The sequence below is a fragment of the Pseudonaja textilis genome, chromosome 13 (assembly GCF_049901715.1).
Source record: "Pseudonaja textilis isolate UNSWEBS1 chromosome 13, rPseTex1.2, whole genome shotgun sequence".
Lineage (NCBI taxonomy): Eukaryota > Metazoa > Chordata > Lepidosauria > Squamata > Elapidae > Pseudonaja > Pseudonaja textilis.
This window is the reverse complement of record NC_142002.1, coordinates 13,819,920-13,841,123: the sequence shown is the minus strand read 5'-3', so window position 1 is coordinate 13,841,123 and position 21,204 is coordinate 13,819,920. Positions and strand designations below refer to the sequence as shown.

The 21,204-nt window shown below is 40.3% G+C and overlaps 1 protein-coding gene across 1 annotated transcript in view; it reads left to right on the top strand.

Annotated features, from left to right (window-relative positions):
* Window positions 1-21,204, top strand: part of SLC12A1 (solute carrier family 12 member 1) — a 43,356-nt gene that overhangs the window by 5,476 nt on the left and 16,676 nt on the right. The window contains 12 exon segments of the mRNA XM_087941426.1: window positions 1,948-2,043; window positions 4,252-4,311; window positions 4,314-4,387; window positions 6,828-6,938; window positions 7,136-7,247; window positions 8,856-8,983; window positions 9,667-9,751; window positions 10,980-11,131; window positions 13,145-13,252; window positions 15,514-15,637; window positions 17,619-17,720; window positions 19,001-19,156. Coding sequence (XP_087797552.1) covers window positions 1,948-2,043; window positions 4,252-4,311; window positions 4,314-4,387; window positions 6,828-6,938; window positions 7,136-7,247; window positions 8,856-8,983; window positions 9,667-9,751; window positions 10,980-11,131; window positions 13,145-13,252; window positions 15,514-15,637; window positions 17,619-17,720; window positions 19,001-19,156 — 1,308 coding nt within the window.

Here is a 21,204-nt window from a genome sequence, read left to right as displayed (position 1 = left end):
TCCAGGTCATGGTTGCCTCAAAGGCCCTTTTTCAAGAGGCAACTGGACTTTCTGTTTGTTTGTTTTTCCTTTGAAGACATTTTACTTCTCATCTAAGAAGTTTCTTCAGCTCTCACTAGATGCACCTTCCATTCCCCACCATCCAGTCAGAGCTGAAGAAGCTTCTTGGATGAAAAGTGAAACATCTTCAAAGTAAAAACAAACAAACAATTGCCTCTTTTAAAGGCACCTTTGGAGGAAGAGAGAAATGAATGAATGAATCAACTCAGGAGGTTACATTGATGAATATTCTGCTAATATTCTGACCCGCCTACTGATTTATCTGCTGATCAATATTCTGCAGGATCCAATCTGGGTCAGTCACTGGGACCAGAGTTTTAATCTTTCGAGGTTCCAGAGTCGTGCTAGACACCATCCTCAGGGAACTTCTCTCTCAACAGAATGAGGATGCGCTCCAGCATGAGTCCAAAAACTCTGTAAATTTTAAAAAAAATTACTACCGGTTCTGTGGACGCAGCAGCTTGGTGGGAGTGCCGTGGCTCGGTGGGCGTGGCTTGGTCGGTGTGGCAGGGGAAGAATACTGCAAAATCTCCATTTCCTCCCCACCCCACTAACCTGCTTTCCAGCTCCGTTCTCCTGTGCAGGGCAACCAAAGAAAATCCAGCCAATCAGCTGGGATTCGGGAGGCAGAGAAGAGATGGGGGCGGGGCCAGTCAGAGGTGGTATTTGCTGGTTCTCCGAACTACTCAAAATTTCCGCTACTGGTTCTCCAGAACTGGTCAGAACTGGCTGAATACCACCTCTGTTCTGGTCCCAGTGACTAACCAGCTTGGATTCTGCAACATTACCTTGGGACATGTCTATTTGCCTTTGTTCGATAAATGTTCTGGCTTGCAGGGATGCTCACTTCTATTACAATTTAGACATTTTAATCCCAGTGTCCCAGTGCTCTGCAGGCTATCAAGGCTCTTAATCCTTGTCCCAGTAGCTTATTTAACATTTATATTACATGGATATAAATGGATCTACAGTAAAGGCGAGAAAGGAGTTCCTCCAGCAGCGGGGATAAAGATACTTTCTCAGTGAAAAGTGGATTCCTTCTCATTTAAACCGTTACCTCAGAGAACCATTTTGAAAAGTTGCAGACCGTTGATTATATTTTGCCATCTTCTCCTTGCTGACAGGTCTTGGAGTTATCATAATCCTTCTTGCTACCGTGGTTACTTCCATTACTGGCTTGTCAACTTCTGCAATAGCAACTAATGGTTTTATCCGTGGAGGTAAAATAATAATAATAATTCTATAGGATTTTTCCCTGTTCCACACAAAGATCTGAATTAGTTCCCTGTTTATTGTCTTGTAAATCAAAAGTTCTCCACTGTAATAAGCAGCCTAGGTCATGTTCATCCCAAGAACTGACAGGTAAGTCATAACCACAACCCAATTAACCTTCTATAATTAATTAATTTGCAAACACAAAGCCGGGTTTGGTTCGTGAAGGTCTCAAGACCAATGGAAGAATGGAATCCATTTTTTTCCAGATTTTTCTTTCTTTTTTTCAAAAAAACAAATCAAATCAAAAATTACCGGTTGCATTTCCTGGAATGGGCTGAACATGAAGACCATTATTCTTTTTCCGCTAACACTTGTTCAAGTTCCCTAAAAGGTATTAATTCATTCTTCTGCTTTTTTAAAAAAAATTGTTTATACGCTATCCATGAGAGCCAAGGCAGTCAGCTCCGATGGAACCAGGATCCACAATTCTTGACAGGTATTTCTTTAACTGGAATGAATAAGGATTGTGCATCAACTATTGTCAGCTCCAGTCAAACCTTCCCTTGAGCGATGGCTTCTTGCGCAAGGATACCAGTTTCCTGTTCATGGATTTTAAAGTAAACGATATAACCAAGGTACTTGGGTCAAAGATCTCTTTTGGCACTTTTTCAGGTCTTGGAATCGTAGTCATTTGCCTGAGTGTGGTTGTTACAACCTTAACAGGTATTTCCATGTCTGCCATATGTACCAATGGAGTGGTAAGAGGAGGTAAGTCCAAATGAAGGAGAATATTTGTAGTTCAGGGTTGAAGTGAGGTGTCCTTGGTGGTCTCTGAGCTTGTGCTTTTCTTGCAGACGTTTCATTACCCAAACTAGGTAATATCATCAGTGCTAGTAAGGAGTGAGATTTGCAGGGGTGGGGGAGGAGGAGGAGGAAGTAGTCCTTGGTAGTCTCTGAGCTTGGTGCTTTTCTTGCAGACATTTCATTACCCAAACTAGGTAACATCATCAGTGCTAGACTTAACACTGATGATGTTACCTAGTTTGGGTAATGAAATACTGCAAGAAAACCACCAAGCTCAGAGAGCACCAAGGAGGTGAGTCCATTTGCTGTTGGGATAGAAAATATGGTTTCTTCTGGGCAAATGATCACCCAATAAATGAGCACAGAACTAAAATACAGCAGGACGTAATATCTGAGCCACAAAGAAACATTTCTGGTAGAGAGGAGGATAGCAAATTAGAAGGCTTGCAGAAGAACAACACCTTTTAAAAAGTATTTAAAAAGTATCTTTAAAAAAGTATTTTTAAAAGTAAAAAAAAAAACTAATACTTTCCAAAAAATGAGCTGAATCAGTGGAGGTTTAAACATCTGTTTAAAGTAATTGTGAAATTACTTTCCATTAGGAAAGAAAAACAGATTTAGATGATGTAGCTAAATAAAATTCTTAATTTTGCAAGAGTTGAGGAATAAAATAAATAGAAGGACATTGCTCCTGTTTGAAGTGTACTGTATAGGAAGAGACTTAAGCTGCTTTCTTATCTGCTGCCCTCCTATAATTCTCATTATTTTTAAACCATTGGGCACCAGCTTAAAAATGATGCTCGAGCATTTAAATCATGAGTGGCTACTACTTCTTTTAAAGTTTTTCAACACTTTATTTCATGAAATCCAAAGAATCCGAACTGGCAAGTTGCAAACTGAATATTTGTCCTGCAGACTCGGAGAAAATTAGACTCTATCTCATCTCTTTGTGTTTTTAAAACTAGCATTGCGATACTCCTGAATATAAAGAGATTATTGTGAACAATTTACATAGGGAAATTCTATAGAGCCACCTTGAGAAGGCAGGTGGAGAACACTTTGCTGTGCTTTGACATACGTTCCCATTCACTTCAAGCTCTTTATGCTTTATATGGAATCTGTTCAAATTAAAACAGAAACTTTTAAAAAGGCTTAGTAGAATGAAACAAAACCTTAACATACTCTGCTAACTTTCAGCGTGTTTTTAGAAGAAGTCATAATGCATCTCCTAACCCAAAATGTTGCTTTGTAACGTCATGATATCCTAGTCACATTCAATGGAAAGGAATCCTCGAATTGCAACCACAACTGACCCCGAAATTTCCATTGCTGAGTGAGACAGACGATGAGTTTTGCCCCGTTTTAAAACCTAAAATGGGGACACTGTAATGGCCATGTAAAAACAATCCTAAATCACTTTATTCAGTGCTGTTGTCAATTCAAACGTCATTGAATGTATGGTTGTAAGTCAAGAAATAACCTGCATAGTACTAGTTCTGCATGCTGCAGGCAAAAACGAAAACTTGGATTTTCCTTGGATCATATATACTGTCCTAGGAAAGAGCGGTGCAGTGGCCTTGAGGTGGAACTCTCACCTCACAGTCAGGAAGCTGTGAGTTCAATCGTAGTAGAGGCAGATATTTCGCTCTCTGGGCACGATGAGAATATATCTGCTGGAGAAAAAAAACTCCATACTGGTGACAGGAAGGACATCCAGCCATTAAAACACTCTGCTAGCTCCATTCGGTTGCCCAGACTCCACCCTGCAAGGGATTATGGGGTCTTTAAAATATGATATACTGTTAATTCTTTTGAAAGTATGAAAACCTTGAAAAGGATATGTAATAGATTTAGAAATGAATGAGAGAGTTATAAAACAAGCCCGAGGGAAGTATTTGAGGGGAAAAATTAATAAAGAATATTTAAAGTAGTGATAAGACATGCAATTGAATGTGAAAGATAAAAGAGGAATATGTAACTGAGGTTATATCTGTATGGAGATTTGAAAACCTGGAACCAAGCTGTTTGCTAAAAAAGATGTTTTATTTTTCTTTGCTTTGTGAAAACCCAAATAAAATTCTTTAAAAAAAATATGATATACTGTTCTAGGAAAATGTAAGATCATATGAAGATTTGTCCATAGTCTGACACAAGTCTTTGTCGTGTGGACAGGTGGAGCTTATTACCTCATCTCACGGAGCTTAGGTCCTGAATTCGGGGGCTCCATTGGCCTCATGCCTTCGCCAACGCTGTAGCAGTAGCTATGTACGTGGTTGGCTTTGCAGAAACAGTTGTGGAACTTCTCAAGGTGAGCATCCTTATTTGGATACAGCTAAATTTAAGGAAACTGGTCTGTTTCTCTCTTTTTTTTCTCCTACCGTAACGACCAGAAGTCTCATAAAACACAAGGTCACCGATTGAAGTTCCTTTACCCCATTAATAATTCTACTAATTCGTACAGTTTTGATTTCTTACTACCAGATCAAATAAATGTTTCTTAAAGTACTGTAAAAGTTTCCAAAAAAACCCTACAGGTAGCCCTGGAGCAATGACCACAATTGAGCCCCAAAATTTATGTTGCTAAGTAAAACATATGTTAAGTGAGTTTGTCCCCGTCTATGACTTTTCTTGCAACAGTTTTTAAATGAATCATGCATTTCCAAAGTTAGTAACATGGTTGTTAAGTGAATCTGGCTGCCCCATTGACATTGCTGGGTCAAAAGGTCACAAAAGGAGATCACATGACCCCCTAGGTCATAAATATGGAGCAGTTGCCAAGCAGCTGAATTTTGACCACGTGCCCCGGGGGACGCTGCAGTGGTCATAAGTGTGAAAAATGGCCATAAGTGACTTTTTTCAGTGCTGTTGTAACTTTGAGCAGTCATAAATCTGTTGGAAATTGAGGACTATCTGTACTAAAGGGAATTAGGGCAGCCCATAACCTTGACGGATGAGGTCCAGGCAGGATGCAAAATGCAAAATCCAAGACTCATTATCCATGAAATGCGGGGAATCCCACTGTAGAAATTCCCTGGTATTTTACGAGGCTTAGAGAACTGTCTTACAGGAAGTATCTTCTTAATCATTACTTAAATAAAGTGGAACAATGACTCCTTTTACTGGTCCACAATAGAAAGCGTCCCCTCATATTGCATTACGGTGTGGTATGCTGGCTTGACAGCCATGGATAGAAAGACACTACAAAGGATGGTGAGCACAGCACAAAACATCCCTGACACCACTAGATGACATCGCAAGGGCTCGCTGCCTTAGAAGAGTGAGAAAAATTCTCAGTGATGATTCACATCCCGGTCAGCACTTCTTCATTCTCCTACCATCGGGTAGGACAGGGGTCGCCAACCTTTTGGACCTCAGGGACCACCAAACTCATAATTTTAAATCCCAGGGACCACTAATATGAATTCAAATTTCTTAACAACCAGTTCTGTGGGCGTGGCCTAATTTGTGGGTGTGGCTTGGTGGTCATGTGACTAGCTGGGCATGGCTTGTATGTAAATATTATAAGTATTTATGTAAATATTGAATTTTTTTATTTAAAAAAGAGCAACTTTTACCCAAAATCAGGCAAAGCAGGCAGGCAGATTGAGTTGCTCACAGAATCATCGATTCATTCTTTCTGCCATCAGCTACCTGCACTGAATAATAGAAACTTCAGTCCTAAGGGAGGTTTGGCTCTGCTTAAAAGCAGAGCCGAAGATCTAAAGATTCGCTAGAAAGCAAGAAATCCAACAATTTCCTGTTTTCTAGCTAATCTAAATCTACCGGCACAGCAGAACAGCTGATGGTCAGGGGGTGTGGGGGGAAGGAAAAATAGCAACTTAGCAAGCAAGTTTTCCAGGTAAGGAGTGACTGGGCGGGGAGGGTTCCCATGGGCCATGTGGGAGGGGTAACTTGTGTTCCTGCGCAGCCTGGATTAATTGCTTTGGGGAGTGCTCTGGGGGTGACAATTCTCTGCAGACCACCAACATTTTTCTTGCGGACCACCAGTGGGCCACGGCCCACTGGTTGGCGACCACTGGGGTAGGAGATACAGAAGCATAGCCAGCCGTACCAACAGGCTGAAGAACAATTTCTACCCGTGGGCTGTCACACTCCTAAATCGAAAAGAACTTCATGCCAACATAGTATGATGGACTTGCGGGTCCGGCATATTGTGCAACAAGGTCACATGGTGCAATAAGATTGGGACTGGGTTAGGGACTTCTGTCCTCACTGTGAGTTGTGTTGGGGGTGGCGCACGAAGGGAGGCTCAGCCAATCTCATTGTACACATGTTGAACTCTGACAATAAAGGTAATGATAATAATAATAATGATAATGATAATGATGATGATGTAATAATAATAATAATAATAATATGCACTACTATTACTGTTAACCTTCTCATCACTCCTTATCACCCATCCCCTCCCACTTGTGATTGTAGGACTGTAATTTTGTCACTTGTATCCTTATGATTTATATTGACTGTTTCCTAGTATGATTTGATTGTTGATTGTACCCTATGACTACCATTAAGTGTTGTATGTTATGATTCCTGATTCTTAACAAATGTACCTTTCCTTTATGTATACTGAGAGTATTTACACCAAGAGAAATTCCTTGTGTGTCCAATCACACTTGGTCAATAAAGAATTCTATTCTATTCTATTCTATTCTATTCTATTCTATTCTATTCTATTCTATTCTATTCTATAATAATTACTTTTCACTGTTTGTTTTTTTCAGAACAGTAATGCCATAATGGTCGATGTCACCAATGACATCAGGATAATTGGCGTCATAACCGTTGTAATTCTGCTGGGTATTTCAGTGGCTGGTATGGAATGGGAAGCAAAGGTAATTTTTTTTTTAAGCCTGAGAATGTAGAAACACGTAATAAAAAAATGTTTTGTCTTGTGCCTTATTATATTATTGCATGTGAGCATTTGTTCTCCCTTAATTTTTACTTGGGTAGATAGGCCGCGACTAAAGAATTCTCCCAAATAAACTTATGATTAAAAATGTATAATTTTTTTTTTCCTCTTTCCTCGCAGGCCCAAGTGATTCTTCTAATTATACTTCTGGTCGCCATCATAAATTTTTTCATTGGGACAGTTATCCCTAGCAGCGCAGAAAAGAGGGCGAGAGGCTTTTTCAATTACCAAGGCAAGTGCTTCTAACGCCACAGGGTTTCAGATGTGAAAAATCCATCACCCTAAACAAGACTCACGTTGATACGAAGCGGCAAGCTGCAGGGGAGAGCTGCTGTAAATAGTAATAAGAAGAGCAAGCAGTTATAGGTAGTCCTTGCAGGGATGGACTTCAAAAAAATTTAGCAACCGGTTCTCTGCCCGGTTGCTGGGTGGGCGTGGCCATGGTGGGCGTAGCCTAGTTGGCCTCCTGCACCACGGAGGAGCCCATTTTTGCCCTCCTTGGGCTCCAGAGTCTTTTCTGGAGCCTCTGGGAGGGTGAAAACGGCCTCCCCAGTGTCCACAGGCTCTGTGGAGTCTGGAAACAGGCCCATTTCTGGCCTTCTGGAGCTTCCAGGAGGCCTGTTTTTCGCCCTCCCCGAGCCTTTGCGTGGGGCCTGTACTTACCTGGGATCCAAAATGGAGACTTCGGGGAGGGGAGGGGTGGGCTGGGCAGGGTCAGCCAGTCATTGCAACTACTGGTTCGGCGAACCAGATGTAAAATTAACATCCGGTTAGTCGGAACTGGTGTGAACCGGTAGCAGCCCAGCCCTGAGTCCTTGACTTATGACCCATTGCTTAGTGACTGTTCGAAGTTACAATGGATGAGATGAACAGGCTGAGCCCAAGGGAAGGGTCAAATGTGTCATCAATCTTGAGTCCCTTCTTGCCCATAAGAGATCTAAATCCAGCCCATTTTGAATTCCACTGACTCTTATCTACCGCCCCTTTGCTTTGACCGTTAGTAGTTCAGATTTTTGTAGAGAGCCTAAGCGTCCAATAAACCTTTATATTATTTTGAATTGCCTGGACTTTTTGATTTTCCCACGCTTGACAGATACCTTCTTAACATCTTTACGGAACTGGGCAAGAACCTCTCATGGCAAACAACCCATGACGTTCCATCGAGTAATCTTCGTTCTGTTCCTCCTGTTAGAAATTTTTAAGAAGAGATTGGGCAGCCATTTGTCTGAGGTGGTATAGGGTTTCCTATTTGAGCAGGGGGGTGGACTAGAAGACCTCCAAGGTCCCTTCCAACTCTTTATTCTCTAGAATGGATTTTGGTGAAGGCATCTGTAAAAGAGAGGGAGAGAAATATAAAGGAAAGCACTCCAGAGGATTAACATCATTGTTCAGAAGATTATTGGTTGCCCTCTCCCCTCTTTGGAAGAGCTTTATAGCTCCCGCTGCCTTAAGAAAGTTCAAAACATTCTCAAAGACCCATCTCATCCTGGGAACCCTTTTTTTGAACTATTACCATCTGGCAGACGGTACAGGATAATAAAAAAAAGGACAAATAGGCTGAAAAACACCTTCTATCCTAGGGCAGTAGCTCTTTTGAATTCTGCTGTATAGTGCAGAGTTTGTGTGGTGTCGGGGAGGGGGGTTGGTTCAATGTGTGAAGGGTGAAGGATGTTTGTGTTTATTTTCATAGTCATGGTCATGATGTGCACTGAAGATGGTGTTTGATTTTATTGTACGAGGTGCAATGACAATAAAGTAAAGTAAAGTAAAATCAGTGATTAAGATCTCTGAAACTTGAAAGGTTGCTATCTTTCTTTACTTCTTATGCATTTGCTTGCAGCATCCATATTTACGGAAAACTTTGGGCCAGAATTCACAGGGAATGAAGATTTTTTCTCGGTGTTTGCCATTTTTTTCCCAGCTGCCACTGGCATTCTGGCAGGAGCCAACATCTCTGGAGACTTAGAGGTGTGTACATTTGAACAGTTAACCGTAAAACCACAACACTGTTGTGAAAATGTAGTCTTAGATAACCTAAGGTCTTTTGGGGAAACGTTGAATATTAACAAAACAAAAAAATTAACACCGAAATAAAGAGCAAGATTCAAAGAATCCTATCTGCAAAAAGAACATTTCGTATTGATTTGGAAAATACTTTTTGCGATAACCTGTCAAGTGTATAATTAATAGATGTTATTGGAGAAATACTTCTGGATGTAGTTCTATCTTTTTATCTAATTGAAGAGTTTACATTCTTTTCTTGCTTTTCAACAGTCAGGACTCGGTTACAGAGGTAGGGAATCTGTGGACATCCAGACATTGTTGAACTCCAAGTCCCAATCCATTACAATAATGGTAAAGGATGATGGGATTTGGAGTCCAACATCTACACTAGAGGAACAGAACCAGTGTCCCCAATTCCATATAAGTGTCCACCAACAATTCTGGCTCAAAGCTCTTCTAAAAATTACCACCCTGTTGCAATGGGAAGCCTACTGAAGGAGAAATGAATTAAAAGAGCTGAAAAGTAAACATTTGAATTAAATATAAATTAAATTATATTAAATCTTGTCTTTGTCCTAACCTTCTCTTCTGTTCTGGCCATGACTACAATCACTGTAATTTTATTTTATTTTACTGTAATATTCCAGGATCCACAAGAAGCTATCCCCAAAGGAACAATGCTTGCCATTCTGATCACAACTATTGCTTACATAGGAGTTGCAATCTGTGCAGGTAAGAAACCAAGATATTTGCACTCAGGTTCAGACTGCTGCTATCAACATATTTTAAAATCTGGTACACCCATCAATCTCATTACAGGTAGCCCTTGACTTACAACTATCCTTTTAGTGGCTGTTCAAAATTACAACAATGAAAAAAAAAGGGACTCATTGTTTACACTGATGACCATTACAGCATCCCCATGGTCATGTGGTTCAAACTTGCTTGGAAACTAGCATGTACTTATGACGGTTGCAATGGTCTCGTGATCCCCTTTTGCAACGTTCTGACAAGCAAAGTCAATGGGGAAGCCAGGGTTCACTTAACAACCAGGTTACTAACTGAACAACTGCAGTGATTCACTTAACAATGGTGGCAAGAAAGCACTTAGACTTATATACCGCCCCATAGTGCATTTCAGAATTCTAAATTTATTGCATGTCCTGCCAATAATCAGAAACACAAAACAAAAACACCCCCATTGCATAGCGATCTTGGTGACATGTAGCCCTACAGAGACAGTTTCCTCTACTTCAGAGTTTTTCAAAGTGGAAGGATGGGAATCCAGGTTGTTGTTACTGTTTGCAACAGCTATTAGTTAAAATAAGGTAAAGCTAAAGCTAAAGGTTCCCCTCGTACATACGTGCTAGTCGTTTCTGGCTCTAGTGGGCGGTGCTCATCTCTGTTACAAAGCCGAAGAGCCAGTGCTGTCCAAAGACGTCTCCATGGTCATGTGGCCGGCATGACTGAATGCCGAAGGCGCACAGAACGCTGTTACCTTCCCACCAAAGTGGTCCCTATTTTTCTACTTGCACTTTTTTTACATGCTTTCGAACTGCTAGGTTGGCAGAAGCTGGGACAAGTAACGGGAGCTCACTCCGTTACACGGCGCTAGGGATTCGAACTGCAGAATTGCCGACCTTTCTGATCGACAAGCTCAGCATCTTAGCCACTGAGCCAATGTGTCCCTACTTGGTTAAAGTAATATTTGTAGAAATTGTTTTCATATAATAAATGCTTGGGGATTGATAAAACAATCAGGAACTTCGTGAATTAAAGAGTTTGGAGAGCTCTGCTCTACTTTATCAACAGTGCTTTATTATTGTTCGAAGTGTAGTTGGGTCTCTACCAACTTCCTTTCGTATTAAGTAAAGAGCTGTAGGTTTAATATAAAGGAGCCCAGAGATGATATTATGTTGTCACAAGGAAGAGAAATAATAATACCCTGTTATTTCCACAGCTGCTTGTGTCGTGCGCGATGCTACAGGGAATGTCAATGATACCGTGGTATCCGGGATGAATTGCAATGGATCATCGGCTTGTGCCCTGGGCTACGATTTCTCCAGCTGTAAAATCCAGACATGTGATTATGGGCTGATGAATAATTTCCAGGTTCAAAAGCATGCTAATTATCCAATTTGTATAACTGCATGTGTGTGTGTGTGATATACTATATACCGTACATAATAGCGTGAACTAATATTCACATATGCATTCAGCACATAGGGACTATTGATTGACTTTACAAGATTTCTACTGACAATTTATAATTGGAGGGTGGAGTAGTTTTGTATACATGCGAAGTGAAATGAAAGAGTGGGGTCCTTGGTGCTCTCTAAGCGTGGTTGTTTTCTTGCAGACATTTCATTACCCATCTAGGTAACATCATCAGTGCTAGAAGGGAGTGAAGTTTGATCTCCATTTATATACAAGTGACTTGTCCTGTCAGTTCTTCCTGAAATGAAAGAGCTTTGACAGAGTAGTGCACCCAAACTATATTGTATGTTCATCTTCATCCAAATGATCATGAATTACGACTTGAAGAAATAAGACAGTTCAGGAGGACAGCATAAATTTTCCACATGCAAAGTTTCATTCATAACTTGTACTTCATAGCTCCAATTAAGACCAACAGAAACAGGAAAAGCCCTTTTTGAGAGGATCTTCTATTAGACAACAGACAATAATTTAACCAGGGATAAGTCAGTTTTTATTCCTAAGTTTCTGCAAAATAACATGTTAAATGAATGGAATGAGAATACAGACTTCTTACCGTTCATGATCTAAACTGGAATTCCATCAAAAGTTCAGAGTGGAGTAATTAATTGCAAAGTGCACCCTAATTAAATCCTAAGTGATAGAAAATGTTTAATCACACCACAGCATGAAAGATTGTGAGAACTTGGATGCTTACTCTCTTAAAGACTACTTTAAAAAGTATATCTACAGGAAATCCTGGGTAGAGGCTAATATTTGGAATAGACTCAAGCAGGGGGTTGGACTAGATGACCTCCAAGGTCCCCTCCAACTCTGTTATTGTTATTTTATGAACTACCTACAGGATGATTAGGGGACTGGAGGCTAAAACGTATGAAGAACGGTTGCAGGAACTGGGTAGGTCTAGTCTAATGAAAAGAAGGACTAGGAATGACATGATAGCAGTGTACCAATATCTCAGGGGCTGCCCCAAAGAAGAGGGAGTCAAGCTATTCTCCAAAGCACCTTAAAGGCCGGACAAGAAGCAATGGATGGAAACTAATCAAGGAGAGAAGCAACTTAGAACTAAGGAGAAATTTCCTGACAATTAGAACAATTAATCCGTGGAACAACATACCTCCAGAAGTTGTGAATGCTCCAACACCGGGCATTTTTAAGAAGAGCTTGGATAACCATTTGTCTGAAGTGGTGTAGGGTTTCCTGCCTAGGCAGGGGGTTGGACTAGAAGACCTCCAAGGTCCCTTCCAACTCTTTTATTCTATTCTAAATGCATACAATTATCTATGATTTAAATCTCTATCAATAAAATGTCCCACAAAAGGTTTCTCTTCATTATCTAGGCTCTGCAGTAACTTTCCCAGATATTACTAGTTCAGTGAAATTGTTGATGGAACTTTTCTTAAATAGATGATACAATAATATCTCTATTTATATACTGTACATGCCTGGATTGGAGATTGCTACACATGCAAATTCTCTTTTCCTGATGCAAAGATTGCTTCCTCCTTAAGGCATACGTAGTTTGATTTTTATGGCCTCTTGTTCCCAATACGAGTCTCTTCTGAATGGCATCCTTTTGCAGAAGAAATAAAAATTATGCCTTTGGCTTCAAAAGGAACAAAACAAGATTCAATTAAAGAACGATCTTCTCTGTTATGAGCAAACTGGTTTTTCTTTTCTTTTTGTTTTCTTTTCTTTTTTGGACAACAAAAAAGTAATTTGCTGTGCTGAACAGTGTCCCTGACAAGCTGTTAATGGATGACTTAAAAGATAATAGAGAAGAGCCAGAATAATAATGCACGTGGTTATAAATTTAACAATCGGAGGGATTTGCAAATTTGGTTTATAGCTTAGTTTGTACAAATTTAATGGCTTGCTTTTATTACATTTTTTTCCCCCTTTCCAAAGGTGATGAGCATGGTTTCAGGGTTTGGACCCTTAATCACCGCTGGGATATTTTCTGCCACGCTGTCCTCAGCATTAGCTTCGCTTGTGAGCGCACCAAAGGTTTTCCAGGTACCTGCAAGAGGCCAAATATGTTTTGTAGCTTTTCCCATATCTCTACAATTTGTTAGCCTATGCTAACCAGTTGATCAGCTGGGATGTGTATCTCAGATACAACAGGATAAAATGCAACAGGGTTGTGTGTGTGTGTGTCTCAAACACAACACGATAAAATCCCATAAATTTTATGTTAACGCACTTTGCAAGATATAAATTTGAGAGGTTTAAGAAAGAGCTTGGAGGAGTACCTTCTATCATATGTGGTGGTCATGCCCAGAAGCCCAAAAATACTGGACCAAAATATGGAGTTGGATACAAGAAATAGTGGAAGATGGACTGGAATTTAAACTGGAGTTGTTTCTGTTGGGAATAATTAAAGGGAAATATAGGAAAAAGATTAAATATATTTTACTACCTATTTTGATAGCAACAAGGATAGTATATGCACAATGTTGGGAACAAAATAACACGCCCTCAGAGGAATTAGTAATTCAAAAAATTCTAGATTGTGCTGAAATGGATAAATTGATTTTAAAATTGAAAGATAAAGAAGAGTCGAAGTATTACAAAATTTGGGATAATTGGTATAAACGGTTGAACAATAGAAATAAGGAGAAAGGAGATAAGAAAATTATAGATAAATGTATATGAATGTATATAAAGGTATCTAAATGTAGATATTTACATGAGATTGGTTTGTATAATAATGATGACACAGTACTGTTAAAATTAAGATCAATATGTGTAAAAGGTGAAAAAGAACAATAAAAATTATTGTGGGGAAAAAAAACAGAGCTGGAGGAAATATCTAGAATCATTTAAAAACTCCAACAGGCTTTCTTCTCTGTTGTTTGAGTAGATGTTCTCCTCACCCACACACTTCCCATCAGGCTACTACATGTAGTCCTTGACTTACAACCATTCAAAGTTACAAGAGCACTGAAAAAAAGTGACTTATGACTGTTTTTCACACTTACAATCATTGCATGTGATCAAAATTCAGATGCTTGGCAACTGAGTCATATTTGTGACAGTTGTGTCCTGGGGTCATTTAATTCCCTTTTACAACTTTCTGGGAAGCAAAGTCAATGAGGAAGCCAGATTCACTTAATAACTGTATTACTAATTTACCAACTGCAGGGATTCACTTAAATACTGTGGCAAGGGAAATCATAAAATGGGGCAAAGCTTACTTAACAACTGTCCCGCTCAGCAACCGAAATATGGGATTCAATGGTGGTCATAAGCCGAGGACTACCTTACTATAAAAATGCTACTTTTGATGGTGGGGACCTTGATGGGATGTCTGAAAACATGGGGGAGAACTCCTCCGGTCGCAAGATTACACGTACAAGCCAGTATCCAACACAAGGGTGCAGGTGGAGTGATGACATCTCTGATATGCCCTCACAGGGTCACTGTGCTTTCCAATGTTATCAGGTGAATGTGAGAGGAGGATCAGAGGAATGTGAGAAGTGCTAAGCAACTTCCCATTCATAATGATGTAAAAACCAGGGGTGGAATTCTACCGGTTCAGCCTGGTTCTGTAGAACCGGTAGCTCCGAAGAGCAGCTGACACCAAACCGGTTCTCTCTGAAGATTTTATTTTCTTCGGTTGGGCCCACCTGCCTGCCCAGGCTCTAGGCTGTCCTTTATTTTTACCTTAGTTGATTTGCTTGGCACAGCTGAGTTCTGCGCGCCAGCAGGAGATGGTGACTGCTTGCAGGAAAAGTTGTTTTGCAAGTACTATGCATACTATGCATGCGTGTCACTGAACTGGTTATTATGCTGGTAAGATCCCACACTTGGTAAAAATCAAGACTTCAATGATACCCATGTTTCTCCAAAAATAATACTATTTTTTTTGCTCCAAAAGACATATTACAGCTTATTTTCCAGTTAGGTCTTATTTTAAGAGAAATACCTGACAATACCTGGCTGACAATCTTAACTGGGGCTTATTTTGGGGAGTAGAGCTTATATTATGAGCATCCTGGAAAATCATGCTAGGGCTTATTTTCCAGTTACGTCTTATTTTCAGGGTAATACAATCCGTCTGGCTGACAATCTTAACTGGAGCTTATTTTTGGAGTAGGGCTTATATTACGAGCATCCTGGAAAATATGCTAGGGCTTATTTTCCAGTGGGGTCTTATTTTGGGGCAAAACAGGGTACATCACTTACAGTGAAGGGCTTGCTGTTCTTCTGATGATAGGCAAGAGACCAAGGAACCAAGAATTAGATTTCTTAACCAGAATTTGCTCTTTTGACAGGCTCTCTGCAAGGATAACATTTATCGAGCGCTCCACTTTTTTGCCAAAGGATATGGGAAAAATAACGAACCCATCCGAGGATACATTCTGACTTTCTTCATTGCTCTGGGCTTCATTCTGATTGGTAGGTACAACTCAGTGAGTGCTGGCTTGGTGTTTGCAATGGGAAGACATGTAGCAGTCTAAGTCTAAAATATCACCGAATGCATTTTTTTTTTGTTTAGTTTTATTTATTCCATTTCTATAGCCGACCAACTCAACCAAGTGACCAGGAAAAGGAAGAAACGATAATTCTGATGGAAAGGTATCATAAAAGGCCCATCTAAATTCTGATCAACAAAAATTAGATGATATAACTTCAATCTAGAACAATGACAAAAGCAGCAGAGTCCAAATCAAAATCAAATCTGCCCACAATCACTTTAGATAGTGAGACGAGTGGCCTATAAATTTAATAAGTAAGTTAGAAAAGAAAAGATGCTATTCATTGAACGACTGAGTGACCAAATTTAAGTATCAGGCTAATGTGTTAATGTTTGCGCCTTGTGGCTTACACTGGGTCACTCAAGCCATGATGTTTAAGCATGGTGCATCGTGGTTGCGCAAGGTATGAGAGTGGTTGACTCAATGGAAGCTTTGCTCTTCCAAAGATTTGGCTACAGATGCTTGCATAGTATATATACATCTGTCAGGATTCCGGCAGTTACCCCAATTAAATCATGAGTCTTGAGCCAAACTTCCAAAACTTCAAAAGGATTTATTGGGAGTCAACATGTCCAGCACTGCCTGGGTGTAGCCAACTCTGAGGCACATCATTCTTTGTCACTCTTGACCCTGGTTTTCCCCCACCCCACTGGGACACGTCCATACCCAAGAGTTATCAATCATACTCTCCAGTTAGAATTTTGCGCGGCAGAAACTTCAGTCACCTAGTTACTATCTTTGAAAACTATTTATGGAATGCACTTTCGATTTCCAAGCTGCCGCACTGCTCCCCCCTCCCTTTCTGTTGGCAACTCTAAAAAGATCATAAGAAATATTTTATGAGTTGACAGCATCTTGCTCAGCTCCTTAAATCAAGCAACTGGTTTTTGAAGTCATCTTCTTCGGAGTCTTTCAATGTAGCTTAAAGTCTGCTTTTTTTCCTCAAAGATCTGTAAAAATCAAAGGTCTGGTGTTCCAAACCAACAGCACAGTATATTCTACCTGCTTTCACAATAGGTTCACAGTGCTGATCTCCGAGAGATTTCTACTAGAAACATTCCCATTTGATCGTCCTTTCTTTCATCTTACACTGCTAAAAATTCCTTTGTGATTTCCTATTTGGAATACACACAAAGATTTCGCCACTTTTTACAATACAGGCTTTTTGGTTTCGGTATCTACCCCATTCTAAAGAGAGAAGAAGAAGAAGGAGAAGGAGAAGGAGAAGGAGAAGGAGAAGGAGAAGAAGAAGAAGAAGAAGAAGAAGAAGAAGAAGAAGAAGAAGAAGAAGAAGAAGAAGAGGAGGAGGAGGAGGAGGAGGAGGAGGAGGAGGAGGAGGAAATCTTTGATCACTTTTCTTTTCTTTTTAAGAAATGATCACAGGCAGTCCTTCACTTATAGCAGTTTGTTTAGTGACTGAAGTTACAACAGCACTGAAAAAGCGACACGGCTGTTTTTCACACTTACAACCATTGCAGCATTCCTATGGTCAACTGACTCATAGTTATGACGTCACTCATGTGATCACTTCTCGTGACCCTCTGACAAAAAAAAATCGAGGAAGCCAGATTCACTTAACAATGTTGTTACTAACTTAACAACTGCAGTGATTCACTTAACAATGGTGGCAAGGAAGGTTGTAAAATGGAGCAAAACAAACTTAACCAATGTCTCGCTTAGCTGCAGAAGTTTTGGGCTCACTTGTGGTCGTAATTCGAGGGCTGCCTGGATCCTTTCATGAAGTATTTCTGACCAAAGTTAAATCAGGTTAATTTTATTCCTACTTGGCTTTGAAATGATACACAAACGAAATACAAAATGTAATGCAATCCATCACATCACCTCTCCCTTCGAAGACACAATCCATCATCCAAATATTTTGTCATTGTTTTGTTTTATAGCCAAGCTGAATACCATTGCTCCTATCATCTCCAACTTCTTCCTGGCTTCCTATGCACTCATCAATTTCTCTTGTTTCCATGCGTCATATGCAAAATCTCCAGGTTAGTTTCTCGTTGCAGATTTTTGTTTGCATCTACAGGGTATCTGGTAACTCACCTTTTTTTAGACCTTTGCCAACAGCAAATAATTCCAAGAGGCCTAAATAGGAATAGGGACTTTAGCATTAAGGGGACTGCAAATTTTGCATAACAAGCTGAAGAACTACTGTGTTTTATCCCTTGGTGGTTTGCCTGCGATATTGTGGCATATGTTTTATTGGGCAACAGTTGTGTTTTATTAGATGCAGGGAAATGACTGAGGGCAGTAAATATATATTGGAATAGGGCAAGCTGGATTCTAACAAGTGAAATAAATCCAAACAGCTCGGTGCTGTCAGCTGCCAAGCGCTTGAACAATCCTCTCCTTGTTATTATTTTGTGACTTTAGCAAATCCATAGAGGCTCGAAGCAAAAATCAGGTAAACAAAAACAAAAATAAAAGTCACAGTTAGAACCTGCCTGGCAACGCCAATTTCCCGCACTGGCAATAATGTTTACTCAACAGAGGAAGACAGAGTAAGGAATAGCAACAGCACTTAAGACTTATATACCACTTCACAGTGCTTTTACAGCCCTCTCTAAGCAGTTTACAGAGTCAGCCTGTTGCCCCCAACAATCTGGGTCCTCATTTTACCGACCTTGGAAGGACGGAAGGCTGGGTCAACCTTGAGTCAGGAATCAAACTCCTGGAAATGTGAGCAGAGTTAGCCTGCAATACTGCATTGTAACCACTGGGAAGGAAGGAAGGAAGGAAGGAAGGAAGGAAGGGAGGGAGGGAGGGAGGGAGGGAGGGAGGGAGGGAGGAAGAGAGAGAGAGAGAGCACTTAGACATATACCACTTCACAGTGCTTTTACAGCCATCTCTAAGTGGTTTACAGAGTCAGCCTGATGCCCCCAACAATCTGGGTCCTCATTTGACCCACCTCGGAAGGATGGAAGGCTGAATCCACTTTGAGCCGGTTAGGATTGAACTTCTGGCAGTCAGCAGAGATAGCCTGCAATCCTGCATTGTATCCACTGTGCCGCCACGGCTCTTGCAATAACAAGAGTTGGAAGGGACCTTGGGGGAGTTCTATAGGATAGGAGACCCTATATCACCCAAGGCAAACGGTTGTCCAGTCTATTCTTGAGTGAGGGAGCACCCATAGCTCCATTCTGATCACCACCGTTGCTAGATCATAGGGGGGCAATGCTATACGTTTACTCAATCCGTCGATCGATCCATCCATGAATTCTCTCTATCTCTATCTGGAATTGACCCATTTTTTTCCCGACTCCCACAGGCTGGAGACCTGCCTTTAGGTATTACAACATGTGGGTGTCCCTTTTTGGAGCCGTGCTATGCTGTGGCGTCATGTTTGTCATTAACTGGTGTGCAGCTCTCATCACATATGCAATTGAGTTCTTTCTTTATATTTATGTGACCTACAAGAAGCCAGGTAAGGCTCTGAATGAATGAATGAATGAATGAATGAATGAATGAATGAATGAATGAATGAACAGCTCAGGGTGAGGTGAAGGGCAGGAGAACCTATACTATTTCAGACAGGTGGCTGTCCAGTCTCTTCTTAAATATATATATATAGAGAGAGAGGAACATATATGCCATATTTAAAGTTTGTAGGCTTTACGGTTCTGGAGATTTTGTGATGATGCGTGAGTGGTATTTCGCTTTTATATATATATATATATATATATTTTCTAAGGTTCTCGCAGGTATTTGTATGTGGATCTTTGGTTGTTCGGGTTTTCTCCCGCGTAAGATTCAAAGTATCTAGGCAACGTTTCGATGAAGTCTCATTCATCTTCTTCAGGCTTCTGTCTTCGGCTCTGTGCTTCTCAGAGAATAGTGTATAGTGTATAGCCTGATGATGGCAGATGAGATTCTGCCGAAACATTGCTACAACTTTAAAAGCACAACTACAATGACATGGGAAAATACCCGAACAAATCTGAATGCCATATATATATATCTCGAAATACCACTTTCAATTTGGCAAGTATGTTCCTCTTGGCTTCTAGGTGCTCATTAAGACAGGATTTTTCAAAATGACCATCGGAGCATTAGTATTTCATATATTATTATGAACATGCTCTGATGCTAAGGAGTTCTACTCCCCCTCCCCACCTGAAAAGAAATCTATTCCAAATGCAAAACACGAGGAGAGGAGTTTCAGTCTCACAGCACCAAGCAGCTTTAGTACAGAACAGCTGAGCTAAGCCACGCCCAGGCTCCTTGCTGTCTCCTTCTTGCTCACACAGCAAACACTGTTTCAGTTTCCAAACAACCCTCAACTCTCACACAATGACAGGACACTAGCCAGATGAATACCAGTGGATGCTGGTAGGCAGAGGCAATGTCCTTCCCCCACTCCCCCACATAGCGAAGCATGAGTAGAGAGCTAGTAAAATAATAATAATAAAAATACGCTTGCTGAAACTACACCCTAACCCGTCTGGCAGTTGAAAAAGTTGGACACAGACAAAACAAACAGAGGTAATCAAAAGAAGCACACATACCATTTAAAAAAAAAAGCCATAGGGTAATTTACAGTTGGTTTTCTTTTTGTTTTTCTTCCTTAAGGCATGCGTCAGCTGGACAGGTCCATATCGAAATTCATCAACCTTTCACTGTCACGTCTAATTTAGTTACCAGGGGGTGTTCCAAGAGGAATTATTTTTAAAAGAACACTCCGATTTCCATTTTTCCTTTCTTCGTTCTTCGGCTTGTCTCTGGGGTGCTGTTTTAATGCAGCTTGGTGGAAAAGATTTCAAAGAACCATACATTTCCCGCACCCCTTAAGAATGACATGCATTTCACCTCTCTGATAACTAATCCTATCTATCAGATGACTGCTGCCATTTTAATCTGGCTTGCTCTCAACTGTTAGGGAAAACACATTCCCTGGAGGGGTCTCCAAGGCTTTTGAAAAATGGTTTCTTTGTAGACTACCAACATCTTTGCTAGTAATGAGGTTTTTATGAGTTCTGTAGAGCAGAATATTGCAGCTTTTCTACACAGAGCACAGGAATTAATTGGAAACCTTATCTTGCTTGCTTGCTTGCTTGTTTTTATTCTTATTTAGAAGTCTAATAGCTACACTGTTACATTCCCTTTCTGTAGATCCCCTTGCCCAAAATAAACAATATTTCTTTAGCTTGTAGGAACGTTGTGTAAGCTTAAAACATGTGTTGGCTTTCTCTGCGTTTTCTTTAATGAGCCTCTTTTCTATAAAATACTGTATTATAAGCTACGTGATTCTGAAAAGGAGCAGAAAAACATTATTGCCGGGTTGTGGTTCACATAAATACACATCACATTTTGCTTTTGAAATGTTGCTTTTTTAAAAAAACTTAATAGTGAAATTTGGCATCCAGTTGTTCAGAAGCCAAGCAAGGCTTTTTAAAAGTAAGACAGCAGTATCTTCAATTCTAGAAAAATCTCTAAACTGCACAGAGACAAATAAGCTTGAAAGTGATGTAAATA